Below are 10,372 nucleotides of genomic sequence, written 5' to 3'. Positions count from 1 at the left end.
GAACCCACCATCTGGCTCCAGGAGTTCGGATTCAACTGGGTAGGGGTTAGGCCATATGACCTTAATACATATCTAAAAAATGAGTGGATGGGCAACATAAGACCCGCCCTCAATAGGGCCTCGCTAACAGCTACGCACCCTGACCTTAGGTAATAAGCTCGCTTATCCGGCCCCGGGAGTATCAAACCCATACTATCTGGGATTCTATTCTCAATCCTGTCTACAGTTTTCAACTTTGATGGATAGTCAGAAGCCCCCCAATGTTCTGACGTGTCTACCGGGCTATCAGGCCTCTGCCATATGTTCCTCCCCCTAAAATAGCCTCGGCCACCTCACTGGACGTCGCCAATATAAGCTCATCTGCCCGAACTACACCCAGCTTCCTCCCTAAAGCGTTGCTACTCTCAGAAGCCATCAGAATTCAAAAAAATGAAAAACTAGAGAAATACTTACTGAAATGAACGGATTAGGGTTTTCTACGGTCGGAAAATAGGAAATGGTCCTCTGAAAGTCGCCGGAAACTGAAAATGTCATCGAAAAATGCTTAAAACTCGTCGAAAATCGCCAAAAATTCAGAGAGCAATAGGGATTCTCAGTTTGCAAAAGTAAAAACATCCGAATGGCATGAAGTCCTCCTTTTATAGGAGAACTCAGACAATCCGCACCGTTGAATTCAAACGATGTCAATCTAAGTCGTTCATCTCATCACAAATCTAGATCGTTGAAATGAAATTCCAAATTTGATCAATGCCCAAGATCTGACTGTGCCCCTCACGCACGCATAAAGTGTGCCACCTCAAACAACAACAGCTGTCAGCAATAAGTAGCCGCAGCGGCCCTTTTCATGGGAACAGACAACACATCCAACTATCGCCTTGAAAATACGCAATAGCTGTCACGTCGATTAACGTCATAATAAAACGCTTCAGATCAGAGACAGTCCATGCCAATACGCCTCGGATGAAATACTCGGCTTTACAAGTTTCGACGCACCTGACGCGGAGATCCCTGTGGGTCATCGCCTCGGAGGCTGCGTTTCCTTCTAAGCTTTACAAAGTTTTAACCATCTCCTAACGCGTCGTCCCCTGTGGGTCAGCGCATCAGTAGCAGATGAGCTCTTCAACTAGCTTCACAAGCTTCGACGCACCTGACGCGAAGATCCCTGTAGGTCATCGCCTCGGAAGCTGCGTTTCCTCCTAAGCTTTAACCATCTCCCAACACGTCGTCCCCTGTGGGTTAGCCCATCGATAGCAGATGAGCTCTTCAACCAGCTTTACAAGCTTCGACGCATATGACGCGGAGTCCTCTGTGGGTCATGGCCTCGGACGCTGCGTTCCCTCCCAAGCTTTACAAAACTCTAGTCATCTCCCAACGAGTCGTCCCATGTGGGTCAACGCAACGGTGGTAGATAAGTTCCTCCGCTAGCGAAACGACAACTTATATGACTCGGTGGAACAGTGAGGGCTTGTCACGAAATAATCAACCGAGAGGACGTCCTGCCCACATAGCCTCGATTATCACTTCGCCTCAGCCAACAAGTGCTCGGTACATCTGCACTTCATCAGAGTCCGCAATGCGTACTCTAAGGTCGGCACACAATCGAAAAAACAAGTCCGCTCATGATATAAATATTCATGCCTGAACTTGGGGGACCACTGTTACACCACCCTCGATCTAACCACTTCGGAACAAAGGTCACATCACTCTCCAAAGTAACAGCAATCTATCCAACACTGTTACACCCCTGATCTAACCACTTTGGAACAAATGTCACACCACTTTCCGAAGTGACAAGGACCCATACGAAGTGCGACAGGTATCCATCCGAAGTGGGACGACCTCAACATGACACGCTGCAAGGTGAATATTAGATCCACTGAAGTAACCGAAGTATCCCTCAACTCCGAAGCGTTGGGCACTCCGAAGTACCCCCTTAGTAGATCTCTCCGCCGCTACTGTCATAAAAATATCTGTCAAGATCTCCTCTACCTCTAAGGATCAATTGATGTGACGTCTCCATAGATCTAATTGATGTGATATATCAACTTTATGTCAACTCAACTCAGAAGAACTAATTGCCCACCCACTCTAGGCGTGGCTAATTGACGCTTATGAGCGAATACCTCACACTGTCAGATGTATACACGTGTCCCACATCCAATGGTGCCCCACGTCTATAAATATCAAAGGTTTGACAAGAGACAAAAGTAAGGAAACTCTTATAACTTAGCTCTCCATACTAAGAAATATATATTCTCCTCCCCACTCTTTTGTATAACTTGAGCACTGTTCCGATCACCCAACACTGACTTGATCGTCGGAATGTATGCGGTCGCCATCACCATCGCTAGTTTTGGCCGTGTGCTTTTGACCCTGCATTATTGTGCGTGGGGAGGATTACGTGGAGTAGCTATCCGTTGGCCACGTGGAGAGTTAAATTCTCGAGGTCAACAAAAAGTACAAAAAATGGAAGGGAAAACAGAAAGTACGTTAGGGTTTGAGGGCAGCGCTGGCAGAATAATGATCGGTGCAAGAAAAAAAGAAGCAAATTTGAACTTGCTTAAGAATTAGGAAATGAAGATAGGCAATTGGAAAACAGTATGGTGACACTTCAACTGTTGGAGATGAATAGTTATTTTTTTGAACAAGGATTTTCTGCTCAATCTTGAAGACCGTGATAGAAAAACTCGAGACGATCTGATAGATGATCGGGGTGGGGTGGAGAAGGAGACGAATAGTTGTTTTTTTCCTTTTATTTTTATTATTTTATTTTAGCTATTTATTTTAATTATTTTATAGGATTAAAAAGTAAAGTTACCCTTTTACTCATTTAAATTGATCAAAATTCAAATTTATTGATCAACTAACGGTCAAATGGATATCCATTTATTTGGACCACAGTTGCATATTTTTGAAAGGTTTGAGACTGTAGGTAGCACAAAATGAAGGTTAAAAATAAAGTCTACAAAAATATAAAATGTTAAGGATCGCTGTTGCAATTTTCCCTTTATTTTATTGCTTTTTATTACAGAGGACAAGGATTAGAAGCTAATTTCAGTAACTATGCCGTGGGAGTGCAATCACCATTTGAAATGGAAAATCAAACTGCTAAGTTGGCCAACTTTGAGATGTCTAGTTAACTATTTTGCCTCGACACATTTTGAAACGATCCGATTAATTTTTGAGTTTGAGTGGTATTTCATCGTTAATTACAATTAATCAATTAATTCTTCAACACTAGTTGATTCAGACTTCTAGTCACTTCACCCAAGTTACCAGCATGCATAAATTGCCATTGAGAACAGAATAATATTCAAGATTGTCGATGAACTCTGTCTATAACTAATAATCAAGGTCTAATTCAAGTGATAAAAGCATAATCTTTTGATCCATTTAAATACTAGAGAAAGAGGAAGGGACAAAAATTATGTCTATAATCGACCCTAACACGCATTTTTTTTCTTTTAAGAGGATATTTTGAGTAGTGGGTATTTTGTCGGAGTGCGACCATATAGATATGCAGGAAGGAGTGAATAGTTGGTCTTTATCTCTTGTTTGGCCTTAATTTAAAAAACTCATTTTTAATTACATATGTTACGAGATTCATAGTTTTTATCAAATATTTAACCATATATTTCATCAAAATCTACTATTAATCTTTCTTTCTTTTTATTTTTATTTTTTTGAAGTATTAGTACAACCATCAAAAAAGGTGACACAAACCGAAAAGTGGAAAGAAAGAAAACTTCACACGAGAGAATGGAATCCAATCTCTCTCTCTCTCTCTCTCTCTCTCTCTTACTCACACAACTAGGAGAGAGAAATCATCAGTAACCACCTCAAACATTCCCTCCATATCTAACAATAAAAAAGAGCCACCAAATAACACAAATCACTAAACTAAACAAACTATTCGGTACAATATTGAATAGAATTATACATGTCATGTTTACTATATAATATAGTGTAGAATAAAACCACTTGTACAATGTTTATGAACGATTTGGTTGACAACAAATGTGTAGAAAAAATCTTTCCCATTGGTTTTAAAAATTATTTTTCAAATAAATGGATGTGATATTTGTCAACTCATTCATTATAAGTCAAATTGTAAAATAAATTGTACAAATAACATAATTGAACTATATATTTTTCATCCATACACTGTTCAAAAATTTATTTTTTCCTTCAAAATAGGGCTCAGGTTTAACTTAACCTAAGCATTATTTACTGTACAGTGAACCCACCCAACTCCCCATAAAACAAAGCTGAGAAAGCAAGCATACTAAATTTTACAAACAAAAAAAGCACTTATAATTCCACACCTCAATCTCCAATTCCACCACCACCGTCGCTGCCGCAACATTATGACACCATGACAATGTCCGCCGACCACCACCCTCAACAACCCACCAACCCGAATCCACCCACTACAGTCCGAAAACTCGTGGTAGAAGTAATTGAGGCTCGGGACCTTCTTCCAAAAGATGGACAAGGAAGCTCTAGTCCGTATGTGATGGTAGATTTTGATGGGCAAAAGAGGAGGACATCGACAGTGTACAAAAATCTCAACCCAGTATGGAATGAGGCCTTGGAGTTCATTGTATCGGACCCGAAGACCATGGAGTTTGAGGAGCTAAATGTTGAAGTTTATAATGATAAGAAGCATAGCAATGGAAATGCAAGGAAAAATCATTTTCTGGGGAGGGTGAAACTGTACGGGACCCAATTTGCGAAGAGAGGTGATGAGGGATTGGTCTATTTTACACTGGAGAAGAAGAGTGTGTTTAGCTGGATTAGAGGAGAATTGGGATTAAAAATATATTATTATGATGAGATTTTAGAGCAGGGCTCGCCACCACAAGAGCAGCAGCAGCATCCACCGCCGCCGCAAGAGCAGCCGCAGGTGTCGGAGGAAGTGACAAAAAAACCAGTTGTAATGGTTTACGAGGAGCCGCCGCCGACTCACATTGCAATGGGGACGCGGGAGCCTTCGCCGCCGGTGCATCATCATGAGCCTCCAGGGGAGACGGTAATTGGGCCTACTGCTGAAGGTATTCCGGCCGTGGGGGAAGTCAGAAGAATGCAGAGGGGAGGAGAGAGAGGGAAGATTTTTCGGCGACCTGCGAATGGAGATTACTCCCCGAGAATTATCCCCGGGAAGTTTGCCGGAGACACGTCGGAGAGAATTGCGGCCTACGATTTGGTCGAGCATATGCAGTATTTGTTCATCCGAATTGTTAAAGCACGTGGGCTCGCCCAGAATGAACATTCTTGTGTGAAAATTCGCACTTCAGGCCATGTTGTACAGTCCAAACCGTCGATGAATCGACCAGGCGATTCATCTGCAAATCCTGAGTGGCACCAGGTTTTCGCCATACCCTACAATAAAGAAAATACAGCAAATTCCCCACTCGAAATATCAATCTGGGACGCCTCGTCGCAGAAATTCCTTGGCGGGGTGTGTTTCGACCTCTCTGATGTTCCGGTTCGGGACCCACCGGATAGCCCGTTGGCTCCGCAATGGTACCATCTCGAAGGCGGTACAGTCGGTGATCCAAACAGAGAAATCTCTGGTGATTTACAGCTCTCTGTTTGGATTGGAACTCAAGCAGATGATGCGTTTCCTGAGTCATGTGGCCCCGATGCTCCATCTCCACATGTATCTTATACGCGCCCAAAAGTTTATCAGTCACCAAAACTTTGGTACTTGAGAGTAACAGTTATTGAAGCTCAGGATCTTCATTTAACACCGAATCTTCCTCCGTTAACTGCGCCAGAGATTCGTGTGAAGGTTCAGCTCGGGTTTCAGTCGGTTCGGACTCGACGGGGTTTAATGAGCCACCATACTTCTGCATTTCACTGGAACGAGGATATAATCTTAGTTGCAGGGGAGCCACTTGAAGATAGTCTCATTTTGTTAGTGGAGGATCGGACTGGGCAAGACCCAATGCTGCTCGGGCACGTCCTGATTCCTGTCGGGTCTATCGAGCAGCGATTGGACGAGCGCCACGTGCCGGCCAAGTGGTATGGTCTCGAAGGTGGTCCAGGTGGCAGTGGATCCTATTGTGGGAGGCTACATTTGAGGATGTGCTTGGAAGGAGGGTACCATGTTCTTGATGAAGCAGCTCATCTTTGCAGTGATTTTACACCCACTGCTAAGCAGCTTTGGAAGCCTGCAGTTGGGGTTTTGGAGCTTGGAATACTCGGTTCTCGTGGCCTAATGCCGATTAAACCCATGGGCAATGGGAAAGGATCTACTGATGCTTATTGTGTTGCCAAGTACGGGAAAAAATGGGTTCGAACCCGGACTATTACAGATAGCTTGGATCCAAGGTGGAACGAGCAATACACATGGCAAGTGTATGATCCTTGTACTGTCCTCACCATTGGTGTGTTCGACAATTGGCGTATGTTTGCCGAGGCAGGGGAGGAGAGGTTAGATTATCGTTTAGGAAAAGTACGTATAAGAGTTTCTACCTTGCAGAGTAACAAGGTTTACATGAATTCATATCCTTTGATGGTGTTGTTGTCGGGAACAGGTTTGAAGAAGATGGGGGAGATTGAGTTGGCAATTCGGTTTGCATGTCCATCATTGCTGCCTGATACGTGTGGTATTTACGGGCAGCCTTTGCTTCCAAGAATGCACTATCTCCGCCCCCTTGGCGTGGCTCAGCAGGAGGCATTGCGTGGCGCTGCAACCAAAACGGTTGCTGCGTGGTTGTCTAGGTCTGAGCCACCATTAGGGCCGGAGGTTGTCAGGTACATGTTAGACGCAGATGCGCATACTTGGAGTATGCGGAAAAGTAAGGCTAATTGGTTCCGAATAGTGGCCGTGCTTTCTTGGGCAGTTGGGTTGGCAAAATGGTTGGATCATATACGACGGTGGAGGAATCCTCTTACCACCATATTAGTCCATGTTCTGTACCTAGTTCTAGTATGGTATCCGGATTTAATTGTCCCAACGGGATTCTTGTATGTGTTTCTAATAGGAGTTTGGTATTATCGGTTTAGGCCTAAAATACCCGCAAGCATGGATGTCAAAATATCTCAAGCTGAAATGGTTGATCCGGATGAACTAGATGAAGAAATGGATACAATGCCAAGTTCAAGACCGCCTGAAATTATTCGTGTTCGTTACGACAGATTGAGAATGTTAGCAGCAAGAGTTCAAACAGTTTTGGGAGACTTTGCAACACAAGGTGAAAGGGTCCAGGCCCTGGTCAGTTGGAGGGACCCTAGAGCCTCAAAATTGTTCATCGGAGTGTGCTTCATAATAACGGTGGTTTTGTACACTGTGCCTCCCAAAATGGTGGCAGTGGCCCTCGGATTCTATTTCCTCCGCCACCCGATGTTTAGGGACCCCATGCCCTCTGCTAGTTTGAATTTTTTCAGAAGGCTTCCCAGTTTGTCTGATAGGTTACTGTAGCGTAGGCAGAAAATTGACAACAATTTTTCACATTGTGGAATCTCTGTCGAGAAATGGTTCGAGGTGTGAAACAACTTGTTGAGCATTTTTTTCCCAGAAAAAATGGTTTTGATTGTTAATAATAATAACCTCGGAAGAAGTGAAAAGGCAAGAAAATTGGGGCCTTTTTGCATTTGAGTTCATTGACTAAGTGTTGAAATAAGGAAAAGGAAGAGGAAAAAGTTGGGTTTGTGGGAAAGAAAAATTTGAAATGACAGAATTCTTGCTGTATTTTTGTCCTTTAAAGCATTAACATCGATTTGTAATCATATTTACTTTTGTTGTATGTACAGTATTTCATTATATGAATTGAGCTTTGCAATTAAATATTTGGAAGTACTCGTTGAACTAAATAAAAGGGCGAGAAAACGTTCTATCAACAAACAAGATTTGAACTTTTGGTCGAGAAAACGTTCTATCAGCAAACAAGATTTGAACTTTTCTTCGTTCTTCAAACCGAATCAATATTGTCTATAGAATATGCCAAACACATTAGGTAGAGTCTAAAAATAGTGTCATTGTCCCATCGAGTTGAGAAAAATAGTTTATCCGACCCGATTAGACATTACTAAAAAGAGATGCACGTGAATTAGGTACCTGATTTTTTCTGTGGCTTTGAGTGAAAACGACTGGCTCATACGGACCAAAGACTTGATTGGAAATGCGTAACTTACGGATATTCACATTTCTATCAAAATCAAAGCAAGCCCATTCATTTCATTGTGCTGTATTTGTATCCATTGTTTAATTGTGCTTAAAAAAGGTCATAGATACAACATTCAAAATCATTATTTAAGTTGAACATAGCAGACATAGATTGTACACTTTCATTAGAAGCCCACAGATCAAGATTTCAGGTACATAAATCCCCTTTCTGAGTACTGCATTTTGGAAGTTTTTGAAGCAAAATACTCTGTTAATTATTACAATATAGAACAAACAGGTTAATCTTGCTGCACCTGCTATTATACAAGTGAATATCGTGTTCGTTTGCATTTTAAGATGATTCTGCAGGGACGGGACCTGTATGTACAAGTATAATAAACCCCCTTACAATTGCTATTTTCACAGCTTATCTTTTCTTCTATTTGTGTTGTTAAGGCAGGACAATCAAGAGCTCACGAGCACTCGTACTTAGGATGGGAGAGACGGGGGAATTACAAAAACATGACGCTGAAATCAAAGTCGAAAAGGAAGAGAAGCATGAAAAGAAAGAGAAAGAGAAGCACGCTGATGAGGGCGAGAAAGGAGAAAAGGGTGCAGAGAAAGCCAAAGACAAGAAAAAGAAAGATAAGGGTGACAAAGAGAAGAAGAATCCTGAAGATAGGAAGGATCCAGCGAAATTAAGAGCCAAATTGGAGAAGATTGATAGCAAAATGCAGGCTCTGGTGATTAAGAAAGACGAAATTTGAAGCAGATCAATGAAGCAGAAAAGGAAGCAGCAAATCTAAGCGCCCCACCTGCCACTGCTTAAAACACTCCACTTATATGTAGATATAGAACGTGTGTGGTAAAAATAGTTTATTTTTGATAAGCTGCACTCCTACAAATTGTATGGACCAAAATTTATAAACCTAGCTTATAAGCCAGATAAGTTGGAAATCTAGTTTATAAGTTGAATTTATGAATTTGGTCCACACAATTTGCGGGACCGCAGCTTATAAGAAAACAATCTTTTTGCCAAACACGTTCATTATCAGGAGGTGACATAGAATTTACAAGGTTTTAGCATTTTTTTTTCCTCAATCGTATGGATATGTAAAATACAGGACATCCAATCCTAGCAGGAAAGGGAGGGAAAACTGTTCACTCTATTTAAAGTCCAAACACGTAGCATGAGTTTATGGGCATCCTGTTTACGGTTGATGCCACAGAATAGCTTTAGTTATTTCGTTCGAGGATGTAATTTTTGCTAATGGGATATGAAACTGCACCAATGTGACTAATTACTAAAGCAGAAGGCAATATATAATCAGAACTCAGACTCTGAAACTGATGCAGAAGTTATTCAATCTTGTTTCTAGATGTAAAGATACCAAGAAATTTAGAAGTAATAAAGGGAATTTGAAATAAACCAGGAATTACCTTTAATCGAGCTTTTGTGCAGCAGATCCAACGGTAAAACAGGCTCGGTTCCTGGAAAGATGTGTGATAGATGAACAAAGTCGAGAAAAATAATTCTCGTAAAATGAGAATTATTTTACGAGAATTATACCAACCAATACCTCTGGTAGTTCAATATCCATTCTTTAAACACAGAAAAGGCTAAAATATACAAGCAATGGGAAATGGAATATCCAAAATCAAACGAAAAACAGATTTACCAACACCACGAAATATTAAGCAATATAGATAAAATCTTGTTTCGGTCAGAATTTCAAAAACCGAGGGAGAAGTTAAGATAGATTATGCTGGGAAGCCTGAAGAAGTCCATCGCGGATCTGAGTTGCCACATCACGAACCGCACCAGGTCCGTGAGGTATGAACACAGCAGAAGACTTGGAGGTAGCACCTATTTCTTTCATTGTATCGAAGTACTGAGTTACGAGAACCATATCCATAACATCCTTTGCAGTTGTTCCAGGAACGTTAACCGAGAAACCTAATACACTATCTCTTAAACCGTCCACAATTGCCTGACGCTGGCGAGCAATACCCAATCCTGCCAGATATTTAGCCTCCGCTTCACCTTCAGCTCTCTTAATTTGCAAAATCTTTTCAGCCTCAGCCTTCTCATTAGCTGCTAACCTTAGCCTAGCAGCTGTAAAAATTTTAAAAATATTCACGAACTGAAATGGTTGAATGTGGATTATGTTCTTATAACTGAAAAAGTTGTTCCCCTTCCTTTCCCTTCTTATTTCACATCTAAATACAAATTATATCCCCATTGATATATGAATATTC

The 10,372-nt window shown here is 41.6% G+C and overlaps 3 protein-coding genes across 3 annotated transcripts; 2 read left to right on the top strand and 1 right to left on the bottom strand.

The window, feature by feature from the left end:
• The first annotated feature begins 4,190 nt into the window (after window positions 1-4,190).
• On the top strand, window positions 4,191-7,797 carry LOC111388734 (protein QUIRKY-like). Its single transcript, XM_023013523.1, has one exon. It carries the CDS (start codon window positions 4,376-4,378, stop codon window positions 7,427-7,429), a length of 3,054 nt encoding a protein of 1,017 aa, XP_022869291.1. The 5' UTR covers window positions 4,191-4,375; the 3' UTR covers window positions 7,430-7,797.
• A 68-nt stretch (window positions 7,798-7,865) lies between these two features.
• LOC111388735 (myb-like protein X) lies at window positions 7,866-9,805 on the top strand. The gene is given in 2 exon segments (XM_023013524.1): window positions 7,866-8,875; window positions 8,878-9,805. Coding segments are annotated over 2 exon segments (333 nt in total). The 5' UTR covers window positions 7,866-8,607; the 3' UTR covers window positions 8,943-9,805.
• LOC111388736 (hypersensitive-induced response protein 1-like) lies at window positions 9,634-10,344 on the bottom strand (the record flags this gene model as incomplete). Its single annotated transcript, XM_023013525.1, has 1 exon — window positions 9,634-10,344. A coding segment is annotated over one exon (480 nt), but the record flags the coding sequence as incomplete, so codon positions are not given.
• Between the last annotated feature and the right edge of the window lie 28 nt (window positions 10,345-10,372).

This window comes from Olea europaea, unplaced genomic scaffold (genome assembly GCF_002742605.1).
Source record: "Olea europaea var. sylvestris unplaced genomic scaffold, O_europaea_v1 scaffold526, whole genome shotgun sequence".
NCBI classification, from domain to species: Eukaryota; Viridiplantae; Streptophyta; class Magnoliopsida; order Lamiales; family Oleaceae; genus Olea; species Olea europaea.
This window is presented reverse-complemented; position numbering and strand designations above follow the sequence as displayed.